General features: G+C 35.7%; 1 protein-coding gene across 2 annotated transcripts in view; it reads left to right on the top strand.

Annotated features, from left to right (window-relative positions):
* Window positions 1-21357, top strand: part of LOC122789276 — a 389942-nt gene that overhangs the window by 308033 nt on the left and 60552 nt on the right. For both annotated transcript variants that reach the window (XM_044056578.1, XM_044056579.1), the window contains one exon: window positions 8566-8616. In XM_044056578.1, the coding sequence (XP_043912513.1) occupies window positions 8566-8616 (51 nt within the window). The remainder of the gene's footprint in view (window positions 1-8565; window positions 8617-21357) is intronic.

Here is a 21357-nt window from a genome sequence, read left to right on the forward strand (position 1 = left end):
AACAGTCTCTCCTTTGACAACTTTGTCTCTGTGGTGGTTAGAAAATCCTTGTGCCTTCACAACTTATCCTTTGTTATTCAGTATGATGCATCCTTTGACATGTACCTCACCAAGCACCAAAACCAGCTTGTGAGGCTTCAATGATTCCTCTCCCAAAAGATCTCAGGCCTGAGTACCTTTAGCTACTCAAATTGACTAAAAGCTCTATTTTTCTACTCAGCGTCATATATACTCCTGATGGCTGATCTCTGCTTGTCTTTCCATGCCTAGAATTACCCAGCACTCTTTGAACTCCTTCACCTAAACAGAACAAATGGTACAGCAAACATCCATTCTAGAGACCTAGACCTACACTTTCATATATATGCAAACAGTATGTGTAGGTACGTCTTCTTCGCAGAACAGTAAACACCTTATTGCTGTAGGTCTATCCCATGCTGCAAATGCACACACACTCTGGTTACACATGTTGATAGACAGAACAGCAGATTTGGAGCCCATCAGCTTTTATCCACAGAGATGACATATTGTGAAGGTACTGCTTATAACCCTATTCTTCCCTCCATGTTTACAGTGGGTCCTGATTTCACTACTGTCCCCAGTGGAAAGAACTTGTCATTTCAAAACAGTGTTATATAAAATGTTTTTTCTTCCCATCTAGTTCATCCCAGCAGAGTTTTTTGGAAGTGAACAAATCTCATAGCTGAAGTTTAATGGACTTGGTTCAACTTTTTGAAAATAAACTTTTGACAGTTAAAATTTTGCAACTGGACAATTCTTACTTAAAGTACTGCCTCAACATTCCAGTGGTGCAGTAAGGACTACATGTGTTCAAATTTCCATTTGGTATGTGATATCACAATTTATTATATTTGATATTCATGATTTTGAATTGATGGACTTAATGATTAAGTACAATGAGGCCAACATTTCTGCATTATTAGAAGAAACTGAAAGAAATTCAGCAGGACTTGATTTTTGATCAATACAGGAATTTTTACAGTATTGCCTTGTTTAATGTGGGCAAAAGGTGTAATGACAATTAAAAAAAATAGAGATTGCTCACAATATAAAAATAATAAAGCTTACCCTTTAATTTTGAAGTAAATGCTGACAATGTGACTTTGGAATGAGTGAATAGTGGTTAACAAGCATCCAGATAGGGATAACAATGTCATTTTTTTCTTACAACTTAGATGGTTTTCAGAATTTTCCCATACTATGCAGATCATAGAGGTTAGTGAGTCACTCCCTACTGACAGTAGGCTCAGGACCCAGAGTGGATCACCAAGATTTTCACCTACAAGTTTGGTATTCCCTTTAGATTTCAGCTAGGAATAAGAGGTATTGACCCCTTTTTTACAGGGTGAGGGAGTCATGGTTACATATAATGGCTACAATGTTTTTAATTATATCAATCATATTATTGCCAAGGAACATTTTCTTTTGTTTCAAAAAGGGTTTAAGTTTGTACCAACAAAGCAGATGGATTTGGATGATACCTTCGTGAAATTAAAATTATATACAAGGACATTAAATCAGCAAACAACTTTAAAATATTTTTGAATGTACTCAGGTTTTCAGAATATAGTAGCAATTGTATCAAAGGTGGCATGACTCAGCATGGGCATTGCAATCAGTGCACGTACATTTTTGAAGGGAATAACTTGACTTTAGATAATGCATTGAAATTAACATTATGTTTACATAAGGGAGAATGTGCAAGTAAAGGAGTAGTGCATATTGCTAAATGTATAGGGTGCTCTGGTTTTTATATAGGTTAAACCAAAAGATGTTTGTACAAACTAATAAATGAACACATGTATGATTTTAATAATAACTTCAGTAATGCTCTATGTAAACAAATGGTGTGACATATGCTTAACTAGATGTATTCCCTGCTTCTGGAATAGGCTGCCATTACCTATCAAGCAGAGTATATCCCAAGCAACCTCAATAAAACAGTCTAGATGACTAGATGGAGGATTGCAAAGTTTTACAAGCAAGATGTGGAGAAAGTCTACTTAATGGGGTACACCATTTGACCATAAGCTTAGTAAGAATATATGAACTTATTGATCAGTCACTGTTGTAATGTAAATGTGAATTTATTGCCATATTATATGATGACCTTATCACCTCATTTGTTAAACACCTCACATATAATTTGCATCCACTGGTAAGCTGATTATGGAACAATATGTAAACTGTTCATGGTGTACATCTGTATAAATGAAATTAAATGTATTATTATATGATTTTAACCATGACGGTAAATAAATTATGGATTTTCTGAAATGATTCACATGTAGTGATGTGACTCTTAGGTGTGAAGCATTACTGTGCCACTGAAACTCAGTACAGTCAACTGTCAGTAGTATAACTGTCTAGAGGATTGCAGTCATGGAGACCTCGATCTACCTGGAGAAAACTGGGAAATTTAGAGCTTTGGGTTAAAGAGGAAGGTTGAGTTCTGTGATGTCTTGAAATGTGAGGGACTTCAGGCACATAATGTGAGACTGTGCCAGAACGATAGACTTCTGGATGTGATTCTAATCAAGGTATAGGGGGTCAAGGATGCCCAGTTAAAGGCTTATGTGTGATTGACAGTGAGAAGGATAAGAGTACAAAGATAAATAAAAAGTGTGGTATTTTAGAATAATCGGTTCCGATGAGTTGGGAGAAGAGTCAGAACTGAGTAAGGGACCTGGAGGCAAACTAAGGGAGTAGAAAAAAAGTATGGGAATGGGTCATGAATGTAGCCTTCATGACTATAGACAGATGACTAAGAAACATGCAAAAAGGCAAAAAGAGGAGATGATCAACCTAGCTATAGAGGAAGATTTGGCTTGTGATTATGGAAAAAGATACGGCATACAAGAAGTGGGATGGAGGAATTGTGGATTTATTTATCCTTAGTTGACTGGGTTGATTCCACTATGCTAGTTGCCTCTTTTCAGTGGAGACCTGATGTTGTATTTATATTTCTAGGGGAAATATCACCAGGGAACTTCCCCTACTCACATTTGTTGTAAGTAAACCCATTTTGCAGGAGCACTTCCTGTTTCCATTCCAGAGACAGAGGTGGCCCAGAGAAACAGGGAGGCAGATGGAGAGAGAAGTGGATAATGGAGTGGTGAGAGAAATGGAGAAGAAAACAAATATCAAGATCGGAGAATGTGTGCAGGATTCTGAAAAGATGTTTCAAAGAAATCTGTTTGTTGGAGATGAGTCAGCAAATGTTGAACATATAATTACAACCGTCCAGTTGGAAGGGTTGCAGGGTGATTTACTTAAAGAAATGGTGATGCAGAGTAAGCCAGAAAATGAAGGAGATGTCTCCTTGGGGGACATTATTGAGAAAATACAAAAAGAGGATGCAGAGACAATCCTGAAAAATGTGGTGAGATGGAAAAGAGTACATGCAGAGAAAGTAAAAGAAGTCAAAAGGGGAGTATCAGAAAATAAGGCTGAGGAAAATGAAAAACAGAAGCACATGGTACAGATTCAAAGTAAAGAAGACCTAGAAATGGACAGGTATGCAGTGTAAGACAATTTAATAGCTCCTTTGGGTGTAAAAGCACACAAGGTAATGCCATTTATTCTTATTCCCAAAGAGACATTTTGTGACATTATACTTGAGACTGTTTTTTTCTATAGAAATTTTTCTTGGAGAATATGAAAAAAGAAAGACTGTAACCTATGGAATCTTTATGTGATAAAAGCATTTAACAGGGAGACAAAAAGGAAAATTTATATACAATTTCAAACAGAGGTGGAAAGAGAGACTTTGAAAAGACATTTCAAAACTTAATGTAAAGTAGTACTAAATGTTGTAAAAGTTTATGACAAAAAGGGGTTTGTAGATTGATGGATGGGATTATAATATTGCTGTAAAAATAGAAAGATAAATCATTATACATATACCAAGCATGATAAATGTGGAGGGGAATAGGGATGTCTTAAAACACTGGGGACAACCCAAAGCTTGTTGTTTTGAGACGGTAAGAATGCCATTTGATAAGTAACTGTGACAAAAGAAGATGTTATATTTGTGGGGAAATGGGACATGATGCAAAAAAAAATCTGAATTGAAATGTTATAAATGTAACAAAATTAGACATTTGTGGATGGATTGCAAAAATGAAAATAAGAGAAAGGAAAAGAAAAAGAATAAAATGAATAAAGAAGAGAAATTTTAGAAGTAGTAGAAATAGAAGAAATTAGAAGAAAAATTAGATGAGGAAAAATGAATAAAGAGGACATAGAAGAAGGTTCTGAAATAAGTGACAAGACATAAACTGGGAGGTAGTAAAAAGCTCTTAGTAAATGGGTAAAAGACAGAAAAATAAAATTTAAAAGGATAAGTACAAAAGAAATAAAGAAAAGAAATGTATTAAAAATAATATATATGGCTAATGATTGGGGGTGGTATAATGGTTAAGGTGTTTGATTCTCAACTTTGGAATGGAAATTGGTTAGGCTTAGAAAGGCATATTAAGAAAGCTAGCCTAGTAATTGGCTATGAGCTTATGAAACCACCAATCTAGGGAAAAGGGAAAATGAAACTTTTAGAGGGCTTTCCTTTCTGTAAACATGAATAGTATTATAAATACAGTAAGAAGAATAGTGATTTTGGAGTGGTATAATACATGTGATACAGATGTAATTATATTAGAAGACACAGGATTTTTAACAAATAAATAAAGATGACAAACACAGAAACATATCTGGAGGAAAGGTCATTTTTGTAATTTGGAAAATGAGAGATGTTCTGGAATACCCATATTCTGTAAGACGTACAGTAAAGATATTAGATGTAATTTTAGCAAAAATGGGAAGATTAACCATTGTAGATTCAAAAAGGAAAGACTATATAGAAGTATAACATTATATGCTTATAGGGAAATCTTATTTCATCAAATTTTAGACTATGCAGTGATAAATATGAATATTATGATAACATAAGACTTTAACTGTGATTTAAGAGGCATGCATAAAAAGAAAAGAAATTGCATAAGAAAAATGTTACAAGTTATAAGATGATGTACATTAAAACTTTGGGACAAAAATTCATGTACTTACAAAAGGGGTATGTATAGAGCTGAAATAGATTATTTTATAGTATCAGAAGGTTTAGTTATAGGAGAAGGATTTTCTGATCATCTTGCAAAATGCAAGTGATAAAGGAAAACAAAGAATATATAAAATTAGGCAAAGGAATTAAAAAGATAAATGGGAAAGCATGGAATGAAGAAGGAAAGAGATTAGTAATGTAATTGTGGAAAGATGACATTTTATAAAACTTGGTTTGAATAGTGGGTTGATATTTAAGGAAAAATATAAAACTTTTTTTTTTTTTTTTACAGTGGCAATATGATGTGAGAAAAGTACAGAAAGAAAAAAAATATAAAAGACCATACAGTGATGCATTGGAAGATTTAGAACATAAGGTCAAAGTACCTTGACAAAAGAAAAGAATTATATGAAAGAAATCAAGAAAAATGCAAGTATTGTTATATAAGCAAAGATAGTTTTTACAAGGAAAAATAGAAGTATCGAGTTACTTAAGCAGATTAGTTAAGGAATATGGAGAAATAGAAAGAACTCAGGAAAATATTATGAATAGTATAGTACAATATGTACAAAAATGTTTAAAGGAAAAAAAGAACATAGTGAAAAAGCATGAGAATTCTTCAAAATGTAAAATGTACATATCTATAGACCTTAACAACTACTTCACTTTAATCAATAGAACAATTACTTAAAACGATATTCAGGTGTGTAATAAAACTTCCCATGGTACATAGCCATTCAAATCATTAGGTAAACCTGTCACAAAATTCAGAATATGTTGTGCTCCTTTTCTCTCAGATTCTTTAGTATCAGCTTCAGTATATTTCAGAGTTTTCTAACCTTCTGCACAACAAAAGATTTCAACATTTTCTGTATGCCTTCTTGCAATTCAAAGATCCAGGAAGAACTGTAATGCATCAGACTAGTAAGTCTTCTCTGTTCTTAAAATGCTTTTATCATGAATTATTTATCTTATTAGAACAGTGACATTAGTTGTTATGAAAGAGACAGACTTTTTCTGCTATTCATCATCATTGTGTTTATTTTTGAGTTAAAAGGAGTGTAGCAAAACTGGATCAGATTACTATCATAAAATAACTATGCATGTTCCCTCACAATAACAATTAATCAAAAGCCACAAACTCTCATGAATCTGAAAACAGTGAGTTAATTAAGAGCCCATTTTAAGAGACACAGGAGTGTATTTCTAGTATTATAACAATGTATGTTTTTGTAGCTATCAGAAAACACGAAGAGGCAGTCAGTTTGTTGTTCAATCTCTTTTTTACTTTATTTTCTTTGAAAACAATAAGAAAAAAGTTTATTATATTGCAAATGACTTGTATTCCTGCACAGACTTAATATTTGGAAACTGTTATGATCGTAGAAGCATAAAGTCAGTAGTGGTGGTGTTTTTATTTTGCTCTGCAAGATGTATGGGTACAAAGGCAGTGCAGATTGTGAGTATACATTAATTTCATACATTGTGGTTCTTTATCCATTGAATGCAGATGTAGAGAATGGATCTCTCCATTTTAAAAAAAGGTATAACTTGAATGGTAGAAATGGACTGTTTTGTAATATGACTGCTAAAATCAAAGATGTACCAAAGTCAGACAAAGCATGTAGTACGATAACCAGTATAATGACAATTAAAATGTGCAGACTCAACAAAAAATCAAACTGGGAGTCGAGTTGTGATTGAATAAGCATTTATATTTAATAGAGTGTTTTTAACTGGCTTCTAGACCTGTCTTGAAGGTACCAGTCTATACCCTAGCCATACATGGAATATAGGATGTCTGAGAAATGGTTTAATTGTTACAGTTGACCAAGGCCTCTAAGCAAGTATTTCTTAGTTGGGACCAGAGTCTCCCTAGGAAGGCCTGGACTATTTCATGGAAAAATCAAACAAAATTGAAAATATTGCATTCTTAAAACATTAACAACATTATAGTGTCTTTATTTGTAATCACATGAAATGCTGAATGTCTATAAATATCTGCAGTTGATGTCAATGTTAAAAGAAGAATGTAATAAGCTACATCCATGGTTATGTCATGCATATGTGTGCCGGGGGGGGTGGTCAACAGACAAATGGCTGTAAAGTCTACAATCTGTATGCTACTACTCTGTAATGTCTCTTTTGTAAATTTTTCTTCACTCTGTAAACTTATGGAGTTTTTCTCCCAGGACTCCACTGAAAATGGACACTTGTCCAGTCGGACTATCCTGACAAACAAATGTTAAATATATATATATATATATATATATATATATATATATATATATATATATATATGTGTTCCTATTATGTTATCGAAGTTCCGAAACTTCAAACACTATAAGGTCGAAACCTTATGGTTGAAGTTTCAGAACTTTGATAAGAATAAAAAAAAATAAATAAAAACAAAAGAAAACAAATAAACTGTTGCAAGCAGGGGGGGGCGAGATCACACTACAGTGTGTTAAAGGGAAATCTTCCCTTTCCACACTGTATTGCTATCCTGGATTTGGTATATTTAAAGAGCAGGAGGTGTGGGGGGTTCAGGGGGCTTGCCCCCCTGCTTGCAACAGTCAGGCACTAGTTAGGGTTTTTATTTTTTTATTTTTTGTTGTTTGAATTCCTGAAACTTCGAACATCTGAGTTTTCAGGGATTCGATAACAGAATAGGAACTATATATATATATATATATATATATATATATATATATATATATATATGGATCTAGGACGTTTGCTCGAATCCATAACCACCGAACATACTTTACCGAAAGCGCTTTTATCGAAAAAGCATCCGTTAAAGTGTGTTAACTAAAAAAAAAACACTACATTAATGGTTTAGCAGGGGGCTTCACCCCCCTGCACCCCCTATGTGGGGGGCTGTGCCCCCCACACCCCCCTACTTTAATTTTCTTCCTCTGAGACTGCACTACAGTGGGGAAAAGGGAATTATCCCTTATCCACACCCTAGTATGGCCTCGGCAACAGGCATACTTACGCAAAAGTGCTTCTTCGGTTAAAAGCATTTTCGCGTAAGTATGCCCGACCATTTGGGTTTCGGACATTTACTCATTTGAGCAAATGTCCTAGACTCGTGTATGTATATATATATATATATATATATAATATATATATATATATATATATATATATATATATATATATATATATATATATATATATATAGTGGGGAATCAAAGATTTTTCTTTAGTTTAAGGGAGGATTACTTTACCAGAGTCTGAACCTCTGCTCTAAGCATATTGCTGATCTTATTGTCCATCTTAGTGTTGATGGTATTTTGTGTGTGCGTGTATGTGTGTGCAAGCATGCATGCATGGAAACAAGTACATGAACATGAGTGTGCAGTCATGTTGCAGGAGGAGAGTATTGAAAACCCACTTTCAGAATCACTCATAATGCCACTAACGTCTAAAGTAATGGTCCATAACTTAAAACTATAACAAAATACTTATTTTCCTTTCAGGAAAATAAAGATGAGAAAGACCGTTACATACGTTCTCCAAGGAAACCAGTGGTAAGATACAGAGACTTAACTAAATTTAATGCACTTGTTTGAATGCATAAAACAAATAATTAACATGCGTTTATTTTCCTGTTGTTATCATTCAAATGAAAAACAGCTAATGTAGGAACTGAAAAGTGGCCTAAAATAACAAATGTTACTAGTTTAGATAGAAATAGGCATGTCTATATCATCCTGAAGCAAGCTCTACTTACACTAATTTCAGTAAGACTAACCCAAAGAAGGTAGCTTTCACAACAGTGCACTATTTTCACAATGTAGTATGGTACACTGATTTCTGTGAGGAGGACAGCCTTGCATACCAACCATACAAGGGGCTATATTCTCTGTTTTCCCTCACCAGTCCCCTAATTTATTTGACCATTCCAAGATCTCTCACACTCACACACACACACACACACTCACACACACACACACACACACACACACACACACACACACACACACACACACATAAATGTGAGCAAACATGCACATTCATGCATATGCAGACACAGGCAAACTGTAAAACATGGTTTTCCATCCCATGGTGAAAGTAGCCTTCAGTTAAGATGGGTGATTTTTCTAAATACCCTTTGTTGAAGCAAACTGTTTTTCTTGCATTGAATAAGAAGCTGAATTGCCACCTGTAAAACTGAAATTGAGCATTCAGGGAAATGTGACTATCTGAAAATGTTATTTTTTTTTTCATTTTAGGTTTAATTCATAAAAGAATGAGGCTGGTATTTATAGTCTGGCAGTACGTAACCATATAGTGGTTATTAACAAGAAGCACAGGGTATTAGCTCTAAATAAGGAAAAGTGAGGGCATCTTGCAAAACATAAGTGCATATAAAGTACTACGTGAAAGCCGTAAACTTTGTGTTACTTTGAATGTCTTCAGATGTTGTGGACAGATGCAGCTATGTGCAGTCATGCTTAAAACACTTAAAGCAATTGGTGGACTGCACAACTTTTACTATTTATATTTTTAAAAAATAAATTGGTTTAATATGCTTTATATGAGTTTATCCTTGTGTGAATATCCTGATTGTTTATTAAAGAATAGAAATGGAGAGATAGGAAAGAATGGAAAAGGGGAGAGACAACAAAGAGGAGAACCTATAACAAAAATATCAAAAGAGCTGTGCTGGAGGAGTTGGCAGAGGAGGGGCACAACATATTTGGCAGGGGCTAGATTTCCCATTTTTTCAAATTCTTTTAATACAAGAGTGTAGATTGGGTGGGGAATAGGTAAGAGGGTGTAGGAGAAAGGATAAGGGAAGAAAGGCTGAAGAAGCACCAGCAGGAGTCCCAGCCTACTGCCACATGGTGGAGGAGAGGAGGACACCAATTTTGAGGGGATAGAGGCTTGTGGTGGTGCAGTGGTTGGTACCATTTCAGGCAGAGTGTCTTGAACATGCCTAAGCAAGGTCTCAACTGGCTGAATTCACCTATCTCAACCTCTTCCAACACATCCTTAATCAAGTCCTGAAGCACCCATTCAGTGAAAATTGACATGCTGCCACATGCTGGGGTGCCTGCAGGACTAGTGCCACTACTCCGATCCTGTGATAATGTCCCTGGATAGGCAGAGGGTGTGCACTCCCTACCCAAGGAGGTACGTGTCTGGGTCAATCCCATAAGTGGAAAAGAAATAAAATAAAAAAATAAAGGACAAAGGAATAAATAATTAAAATAAGGAAAACAGATAAAAAGGGTGGAGTGAGAGACAAAAGAGAAAATCTACTCAATAACTTTACACATTATGTTACACAATATTCATTTTCTTACTTTTGAACATTTTTATTTATTTTACTCTTTATCAAATGAAAACAGAATGTATGGGAAATACTTATGCAGACTTTGAAACTCTGGAAAAGTGGTTTTGCACACTTTGGAATGACACTTTATGGGGAGTGCTTATGCACATTTTACAGGAAAGTATTTGCTAAGATGTAATGGTAGGGTTTACATGTTTCAGTCTACTACACAAACATAATCATCATATTTGTGCCTGATATGCATTTGTTTGCAATATTGCAATGAGCACACCCTTTATACATACTTGCACTTATATACTGGCATATGTCACTCTTGTTTTCAGCAATGTACTGAATGTATTCTGTTGTTTTTGTTACAATCCTGTATGAATTGTTGTTAATTAGTTGTTACCAATATATATATCTAGTAATGTAATCCGTTAAACACACAATACTACCTACTACTTTATTCAGGCTTACCAGCTGACTCAACTAGTCTGTTTCTGTCACGTCTGCTGTCTCCTGTTGTAGCAGATTTCTTCCTCAGCTGTAAAGAAAAGACATAAGACAATTCCTGTTTACCTCTATTTCTCTTTTTTCCATTAATATTAAGTATAGAATTATTATTTCTAAGCCATTCCATTCACTGGAGTATTTGCTTGCCATGTGTTTCTTCAAATATATCGTAGTATCTGAATTCTCATACCTTTCTAGTCTTCCTTTTACTGTCACTTATAAACATAAATACAGTTTTGGTTGAATGTTTTTTTTTAAATATTATGCTCTGCATGTAACAGTCTCTAAAATTTGTTCACCCAGAACATGCAGACACACAGAACAATGTGACAGATCATGGAAGTTTTTGTTTCCTAAAGCTGTTCAAAACTGAGTGCTTGATAGTTTTCTTCTTTACTAATCCTTAGCATGTACAAGAATGATTTAAAATGTAGGCAGAAGTAAGAGAGATAATAATATTGGTTATTTCTCACTAAAGTATGTGCTAGACATTCATTTCACACTTCCTTCAGCAGTTAGACCATGATTTTGGTCTCCTCATCAGAACAGTTTGGGTCACAGCCATGTGCCCTAACAGGTACTGCCATGACTGGAGGAGTCAGAAAGACAATGAAGAAAGAAGCACAGACAGGGCTGTAGTTCACAGGCTTAGAACCATTCCCTCTGGAGTGTGACACCACCTTAACCAAACCCAGTTAACCAGCAGGGGCATTACAGCAGGTACTGTTATAATTGGCAAGTTTGGTTTAACCAAAAATGCTTTGTCACATTCATGTTATTTTTACAGGAATACATTCTCATTACATTTATAAGGTACATAAAAACAATATGCAATTATCATTTCTAGTTTTTATTACTAATTGCTAATGTTGCTGTACTTTCACCTTAGCTATCTTTTTGGAAGTATTATATGTGAATGTCATTTATTCCTTCATTGTAGCAGCAGGAATATTTTTTAGGGGGGTGGAGGGTTGAATAAATACATATACCTATGTGTGTGTGTGTGATGAGCTACTTTTATAAACTATTGAGTTGTTTGATATGACAAGATGTACCATCTGATCAAAAGAAACTGCTGTTCAAGTCAAGAGTTGAATGCCACACTGCACACTAACTAAACAAATGGAGCCCAGTTAAACAACCTGCATTCATAAAACAAAAAAGTTTATTCCAAAAATTCAAATTGAGCGCTTTTGTTCAGAAATCCGGAACTTCATCAGAATAACATCACATCCTAACCCAGTTCATAAATACAAAAAAAAAAAAAAACTCAGATTGATTAATGAAATAAAACACCATTTGTTAAAAAGACAAAGCAAAAGCAACAAATTTGATCGATCTTTTAAAATATACTTGTGTATACAGCATAAATCAAAACAATCTCACAATAAATTGATAGTCATAAAGTGCTACAGTTTTGCTGTTCAAATGTTAAGTAGTGACAAAATAGATACAATACCATTTAAACCAGGTGGGTTCATAGCTTCCAGTTTGAGCTGCTACCACAGTTCCCTATATTCTAACTCGGATTCCCATCACCACCTTGAGGTTAATTTTGACTTGTTCTAGCACACCAAATTCGAAATTGGTGAAATTATTACATATCAGGGTGTGTTGTAAAGTGCTTTGTTAGAGTTACTAGTTTTTATTTCATACAGATGTTCATAAATTATTTTATTAAGCACATGCTTCATTTTGCCCACATAAAAGCTACGGCAACCTGAGCACTTGCAATATAAACTATCCTTCTAGATTTGCAGTTACTACCAACCAGGTGAATTGTACTCTTTGAAGAGTTGTCTAGGACAAGAACATTTAAAGAAAGTATAAATGAACACTGGTTGCAAGTATCGCATTTCACTGTGTCCGATCTAGCTGCTTTCACTTTTTTACTTTGGCATTATTATCGAATTCAAATAAGCTTTTAAAATTAGGTGCAGTTTTAAAAACAATGGTGGGCTTTTGCCTAAAATATCATACACACCACGGTTAGTTTTCAAAATATTCCAATTACTTTTAGTGACATCCTAAATATATTTAGCCCAATCATCGTACTCAAGGACAAGTGCTCTTTCATATAAAGTACCTTCATTCTGGGTACCATTCCCATTTTCCAATTCTAGTCCTAATAGGGGTTTGTATTTTTTCCCATTTGTTAAAAAGTTCCCCCATAATAGGCTTGATGAAATTGACAGGGTACCTACCCCCTGTCTAAAAACATGTTTTCCAACAATTCAGATTCAATTTCTAAATCACTACGGTTAGAAATCATCCTAGCAGCCTTATACATTGCCCTTTAATTAAGTTCTTTTTGTAATCATGGGATGGAAACTTTTAAAATGTATATAAGAGTTGCTAAAAGTTGGTTTCCTATAGAGTTTAGGATAAAAACATTTTTCTGTAGATTTTAATGTACCATATGATGTTAGATGGGTAGAAATTGCACTGTATAGTTGTGCAATTTTTAATACATATGACTCCATTTTGTTTTTTTCTGAATATCTTAAGATTTGAGCATATCTGTCCATTCTGGGGGAAGCTAAGGACTGCTACAGATTTATCCGCTGTCCACAGCATGTTCCCATGAACCCAAGACTGCGTTCATGAGTAATCGAGAGTGAGTTATATCTGTAAGTGGCAGTACACATACAGAAATTACTGCAATTCATAGAGATAAATGTAAAAAGGCCTAACTTGCATATAAAATGTGTAAATAGACCTGGAGTTTTGTGAAATAGTTAAATACCACCATATTAACTTGTCATTACTTGAGCTGGGTGGTAAATGTCTTAGGTAACTACGGAGTTCTTAAAGTGAGGAAACAGAATGAAAAAAAATTTAAATTTAATATGAAGCACTTAATGCTGTAAAAATAGTGAGTTATATTGAAGAAATATTTTTACTGATATCATGGTGATATTATCATGGCTATTAATGAATAGTGTAACATTGCTATTTGTAAATAGGAAAGTATTACAGCAGCAATGGAAAATGATTAGTGATCACTCATAAAAAGTCATTACTTTGATGTCATGTACTGATTGTGCACACATATATTCATACATATGTTGTGTTATAATTATGAATTACCGAAGTAGTAATAATGTGTTGTTGGCTGAACACACACGTGTCCTTAACTGAAGATTTCTGAGTGTCACTGAAGAGTGAAAAATAACAGCATGATGAATACTTGAAATGGTAGGGGCTAAGACAAGAAATCTTTAAAAAAAAAAAAGTGATTGCTTTAGTGTTGTGGATGATGCTGCAGACATTAGTATAGCACAACTTTACTTTGTTAGAGTGAGATTTTGCATGTGTTTATAATTATGTGGCTTATGTTGACCTTTTATATGAGGATTGAAGTCATTACATTGCTTGTCTGATAATTATAAGGTTTTTGTGTATCAAAGCAGAGAAAGGACAACTTCAACGATGAGGTAAATCACATCCTCTTGGCAGGCCTTAGGACAAATGCATAAGATCTATTTGGTAAAGGGGGCCCAAATGAGTTAAGAGGACAAAAGCCTGGAATCAAGTTGCCCTGGACATTAATGCAGTGGGTGGCAGAAAATGTATATTAACACACTATTGTAGGATGTACTAGAAGTAAACTGAGACAAAATGCAACAGGTCATACCAGTACTGGGAGAGGGCTCCAACAATTATACCATTAACACCCCATGAGGAATACCTCCTCTCCATCTGCAGGGGATGACTATGATACAGACAATTATAGTGCTGGAATAATCTGAGGAGGTGTGGACACTGGCAATTACCAACAACTGCAGCAGCAACACTCATCTGCTCAGGAAGGTTGGTTTAAAAACAATAACATATAGAATGGAATGCTGACAAGGAATGGCCACATTAACCACATGGCAATCACTATTAATACATGAACCTTCCACATCAACACAAAATGAATGAGGGCAAAATGCGTGGTAAGTGCCCCCCCCCCAACATACAACTCCTTATTAAGCAGACAGTAGTGTATGCTATTTTTTGATTAATAATGTGTTTTATTTATTTTTATATAGGGTCAGTAGTGGAAACAAACAGTTTCACTATACCAATTAATGGTGAGATATCAACAGCAGACTGACTGCTGTTGATAATGATAATGTTGGTGAAAACACAGCTATATTTATGACGTGGCCTGAGGAAAGTGGAATGCAGTCCTCAAGATTAGTGGCAGGATCTCACACCCCACAATATGTTAGTAACTCTGCAGGAAGTGACAGTGCATTGCAAAGTTATGCACATTCTGACATTGCACTAGCTTGTACAGGAGGAACACCAATACACCTCTACAACAGAACCTCCAAACCCAGACAAATACTTTGAGGATGATGTTAGGCATTCAGAGGTAATAGTGTCCACAGTGACAACTTTAAAAAGGGAAGCCAGATGCAGACATTTGTTGCAACTACTCCAGGAAACACGAAACGTATTGGATGCCCAGCAACAAATGTGCTGTGACAATGTTAAGTTTCAAAACATTGCCCCAGAGAGTCCAAATCCTCCATGGTATGCATGAGGATTTCCAGAGTAGGAATAATACCATGATCTCACTGAAGTGAGGTATGGTGGCACACCAGGCATCTGTGGCTGCCTCCATTTGTACACTATTTAGGACTTACCAAAGCATTATGTACAGACAGTTGGGGCAAATCACTTAAGACTACTATAAATTCTTCTCAAGAAAGAACTGTAATTAGTCAGGGGAACAAGCACAATAGATTTCATGTAGACCATGTCAGGGTTCATCTATACCTATCAGAACCTCTCATTTGAAGTCCGGATCACATATATGCAGCACAGTCAGTCAGTGTCTGAAGGATCACCAGCGTCAACTATGTCGTGATATTGCACCAACTCAGTATCCATAACATATAACAGCCACCTCTTCAAATTCACATGCACTATCACCTAGCCCATCATTAGGAGATGTGTAGGACTCATCTGATTTTGAAGTAGTGTGAATCAGCTATGGCAATTCTGTTACTTAGCATTTGATGGTCAGAAACATAGGTAAATGTTAAACTCAAAAGGGGATAAATTATTTAAAAAGGGGGTCTTGGACAATTTGCAACTTTATGCATTGATCCTTGTTATGGTGCTGCTTGAAATCTCATGGAAACTATGGAAAGAAATATGTATGACATAGCATGAGATTGCAGTCATTAACACCAGTGCTTTATGGATTACTATTCTTACAGCTGGAAGTTAGCAACAACTTCAAAGTAGTAATACATAGTTTTCAAAGCAACACTAATTAGAAAATTACGGATTAAAACGAGTTTCCTGCCATGTAAACAAACACTGCTGCCACTTCACCCTCACCACTGCACAAATGATATTTTTTTTTGTCTCTGAAGTCACATATTATTGTGTATGGCAAAAAGTCTGATATGCATTACTTGAGAAAAATACATACTTTAATATAAGGAAAAATGTGTAATATAACAAATATATGTTTTCATTCAAATGCAAAGTATGAACTCATGTTAAATATGGAAGTAACAGTTATTACTGATTATACCACATGAGGCATTCAGTACATGGATACTTAGGTAACCACTTCAGCAGATTATATTGTGAAAAACAGAGCACTCGGGCATGACTTTTACCAACAATAATATTAGTAAATATTCTGAAATTTAAGATGAGAAAATGTCAGATGAACAGTGACAGTAGACCACATCACACAACATAGCCCAAAGATATCACTGCATGCATCAGTTATACTCTGTTTTTTTTTTTTTTTTACAACAAAGGAAACATTAAACTGAGTGGCATCGTCCATAGTTCTTGACTAGACACCACCTATTTACCCACGCAGTCATATGCCATACATAAGCCTACTCCATTGGGTCTTTTACTACTGCTGCTAGCTGGTCATCATTAGTCATAGTGAGACTGTAACTAGGAACTGCAGTAACAGCATGGGTCAGTTCACCACCAAACTGGTGCATGCTCATGTTGTGCAGAATGCAACATGCAGTAAACATTCTCCATGCAGTAACTGGGTCATAGTAAAGCATACCCCAAACTCATTCAAGAACCTGGAATGGCACCTCAGGTGGCTGAAAACCTTCTCAAAGACAATATGGGTCTGGAACGGGATTGTCTTATAGGTCTCTTCTGCATGCAGCTCTACTTAGATTTCTTGCTGGTGTCATGAGCCATGGCTTCAATGGATATCTAGTCTTACCTGAAAGACAAAACAAAAAGAGAGAGAATGAGGAGGGGAGATAAAACAAAGGAAAAGTGATTTTTTATTCAGCAATACATTTTACCATGAATAACTATGTAAGTGTCTTTTTTATTTATATTGAATTTAAGTTACCAACAAGATGACCACTGGGCATCCTACCATGCAGGAAGAGGTGGTAGAGTGAGGTAGTGTGCCAGGTATGGGAATCATGTGCACTGCCAGGATGCTGGGCAGAGACATTGGTGATGCATTCCCATGCATCACACGCTACCTGGCAGTTGATGGAATGGTAGCCCTTCCTTTTGTGGTGTCACTCCCCCTGTGGACTAAAAGGTGTCCTAATTACAACATGGGTGCAGCCTATCACACTGAGTACCTCAGTTAAATGTGCCACCCCATAAAAGGCACTCATAGTCCTGGTTCAGTCAATAGGTGACACTGTGAAACAGATGTACTGATCCACATATTCCAAGATTAGATCCAGGAGCTACTGCAGTATCCTTGAGACAGAAGCCTGTGAGATACTCAATGTGTTCCTAGTCTATCCCTGGAAGGTCCCCATGGCAAGTCTAGTGAGTTCTGTATATAACTTAGTATCCACAGGGATAAGAAATCCATGCATTTCTCCAGTACCTCTATGGGCGTCATGCATACATACTGACTAAGACCCTTATAATGTCCCTGTCCACTCTGAACCTATGCAGTATTTCCTTATTATGAAAGTTATAATGAGTTATCCTCTTCTTATATCTCCCCCTTCTTGACCTGTGAGAGACACTGGATGCAAGTAATTTTGGCAGCTCACACCTGGAAATAGCAAGGCTTGCAGCATGTGACAGCATTTTCATGGATTGCAATGTAGATAGGATTGTCAAGACTCCTCTTTTTATAACATATCTGAGTTCAGAAGGGACAAGCAGGACAATTCCACTATGAATCGCAAATGGGCAAGAAAATACTACATTAGTGTACTTTGGGTTACATCATTCCTCATTTACATATCATTATGAGCTCATTTGCTTATGCTCATCTGAGGTCATCATGCATTAGTGTAAGTGACATCTATGAATCATGGCTTTGCTGCTCTCATTCACAGACAGTGCAGATAGCCTTAATACATGTGAGTAATCACAATGAATACTACCCTAAGTGTTATAAGTAATCTAAATGTTCTTTTTGAGTTTTACAGTCTACTTGGACCAAGAAATGCATTTTGCAGTGCCCATTGCCACAGTTATCATAATAGCAAAGATGTATTTATATTTGCCAGTCCTTGCTTAGGAAAAACAGAGAGAAATAACACTTCTGTAGTGGCTTATCACTTTATTCAACTTTAGTGAGTATATGTGTGTCAAAATGAGAGATGTGGAGCAGTAGCCTAAAACAGGACTTAAACAGCCAATCAAATATGAATATTCAAAATATCCACAATAGGACCCAAACTGCCAATCAGATATCAGTTTTCAAAATAGTCTGAATTTGACCTTGCTGAACATTTTCTCTTTCCACAGCCAGCTTTCATTCTGAAAATACTGCAACACCAGAACAACATATTAATTTACTAACAACAGAGCAGAATATTAATTTTCTCACAGTTGCTGTAATCACTTAGTAGATAATACAGAAGCAATTCGGAACACAACTCTGTCTCCTCTTCAAATACACTTGGGACTACCCCTCTGAAAATAAAATTAGTACTGTGTGTATTTTTGTATAAAAGGTCTAAAATATTTTAAATACACTAGTTTTCCAACCATTCTGCATGCATGTAAATCCCAGTGATCCTCCAGCCATTCATAACACTGGATAGGAATAATTCCCTTCAAGTATTCTGCAGGTAAGATGGCTAGCTAAGCAGAGTGGTTTCCACACTGAAGTCACTGTTAAATTACGTAACTCATTGATAAAAAATACATGCCAGTTAATTCAACACTTGCTGATCTATAATGGTCATGGGAAAGTTTCCTGACAGGATTAAAAAAGCATGCTGGTCAAGGACTGAAAAATCAAAACCGTCTCAGTCCTGACATGATGCCAGTGAAATGACTGCACTTAACTGTTACTGTAAAAAATACTCAGGATTGTGAGTCATGATGTTACACTATCAAATCTGAGTGTTTTATAAGTTACAGTGTTGTATTTTATGACAGCATCTCAAAAACAGAAGTTCAAAAATTGAGGAACTTGTAAAATATTGCTCAGAAGGTATTTTTTGAATGTTTTCCTTTGGGATAAAATTGAAACCATAACAAAAATACAACAGTACTGGCACTGACCCAGTAGGAACCAATGACATGCATAAAGATGGCTGAAATGGGTAGGTTTTATATGAGACCAAATGATCAATAAAGTGAATACTATAAGGCTGTATTAGTAAAATTCAACATTCACACATTGTTTTTTTTTGGCGCTGTATTTTTATGTAATTTTCTTAAGAACAAAAAGGTAAACATCGAAAACTGTGCAACTTCTGTCCACAATGTAACTTATTACAGCAAAAGCAGAATCACTTTTTGGGACAGAAGTGCCAAGTTCATGGGTAAATGCTAGGCTAGCTGCCCTTGTGAGACATTTTAAGCCTAGCCAATTTCCCTTTTTGTACTCAAATTAACCTGTACCATTTGGTTAGAGATTGGCCTTACCCATTCCATGGTCAATAATTATATATTACTCCTAATGAGAATAACTCCATGAAAAACCTCACAGAGGTTTTTTTAAGTGGGTTCCCCAATGGATTTACCTCCAGGAGTTGGTTTAGAAGGCACTATTTGTTTGTTTTTTCTAATGAGAATAACTGGGATCATACCATAGATAATTTGGAGTCCCACGCAAGGGATAAAGCATTTAGGAGCTGCCTTTGTCCATTAATAGTACAGGATGCAGTTTTAGAGTAGGTTTTCTGTTTCCCATCCATATATCCAAGTTACGCTTGAATATGGACAAGGATGATCTTTGTTGTATGTCAAAGCACAGCCTGCTCCACAGCAGCGGCATCCTCTGTGAGATATAGCTATCCTTCCAAACTGTTCTGTTGATGTTGCAGAAGAGATTTATATCCCAAGACTGAGTATTTCTGATGCCATTTTACTCACTGATGTGCAATAAATCCAGGTCGGAGGATGCCTTGTATGCCAGGCACAGGTCACCTCTTTAACAGTCTGGAAGCTGCCTAGTATAGAGACAAGGCTTAGCATCATTCCATGTAGGACATGTTGTTTAGGCTGTTTATTAAGGTATCTCTGCAAGTATTTCAGTTGTTGCATGTGCCTGGACAGACACATGCCAAAGGAGTCATTGTTTTAAATGATTGCCCTAATGAGAGTTGAATAAGGGGAGCAATAACATCCCTAAATCTAGACACAGTCCCTTTGTTTATAAGCTGTGCAATAGAGGACATTCTTACAACAATGGACATATGTTGCTCAAATTTAGCTCACTGTCCACATAAGTTCTCAAATTCCAAACACATGGGTCAACTCTTAGGGTCATATTGTCAATGTGTTAGTTCTCTGGGGAATATGACTTTTCAAAGGATACAATAAGTTATTATTTTGCATTTATTTTCAGTCCTTAATTTTGGCACTAGTTATTTACTTGGGACAAACCTTCCTGCAGGATGGCTAATTAAGTTACAGTTCTGCTATGTAGACAAAGGTAAATCCATGTCTGAATAAGTTCAAATATTACCTTTAATAGGATATGTTTAATTAGCTGGAGGACATTGGTCTACTATAAGAGGGATACCTGGGAAAGGATTGGGACAGAACCACATTGTAAACTATTATAAACTACTGTCTCTGCTCCAAGGATTGAAAAATAGGTTGACTTTCTTTTCTATAAGGACTCATGTAAAGGTGAGATGGACATGTCTATGGGCCAGATTCCAAAATATTTGCTCTTGTTGTAAGTGATGTACTCCAGTGTAAGCCTATCTATAAAGCAGGCTTACAGAGGGGCAAGATTCCAAAGGACTTGCTCTTGTTGTAAGTGACTTACAATGAGTGTATACACTGAAAGCAAGTTACTTAACACTGAGAAGAATTCATTTACAATCCAGCCCCAGCGTACGCCTTATTTAGAAATAAGACTCACACCGAGGTAAGTCACTTACACAGAGAACAAGTCTTTAGGAATCTGGTCCTATATCATAGCAAAATAGCTGGATGAAATAAAACAAGTAAGAGAGGAGAGAAAGGTTTGAAGACAGAGTCTTCAATGTGATATGGGGCTCTAGGTACTGGGAATTATCACCCCTAC

Source organism: Protopterus annectens, chromosome 14.part0 (genome assembly GCF_019279795.1).
Source record: "Protopterus annectens isolate FY-2018-M chromosome 14.part0, PAN1.0, whole genome shotgun sequence".
Lineage (NCBI taxonomy): Eukaryota > Metazoa > Chordata > Ceratodontiformes > Protopteridae > Protopterus > Protopterus annectens.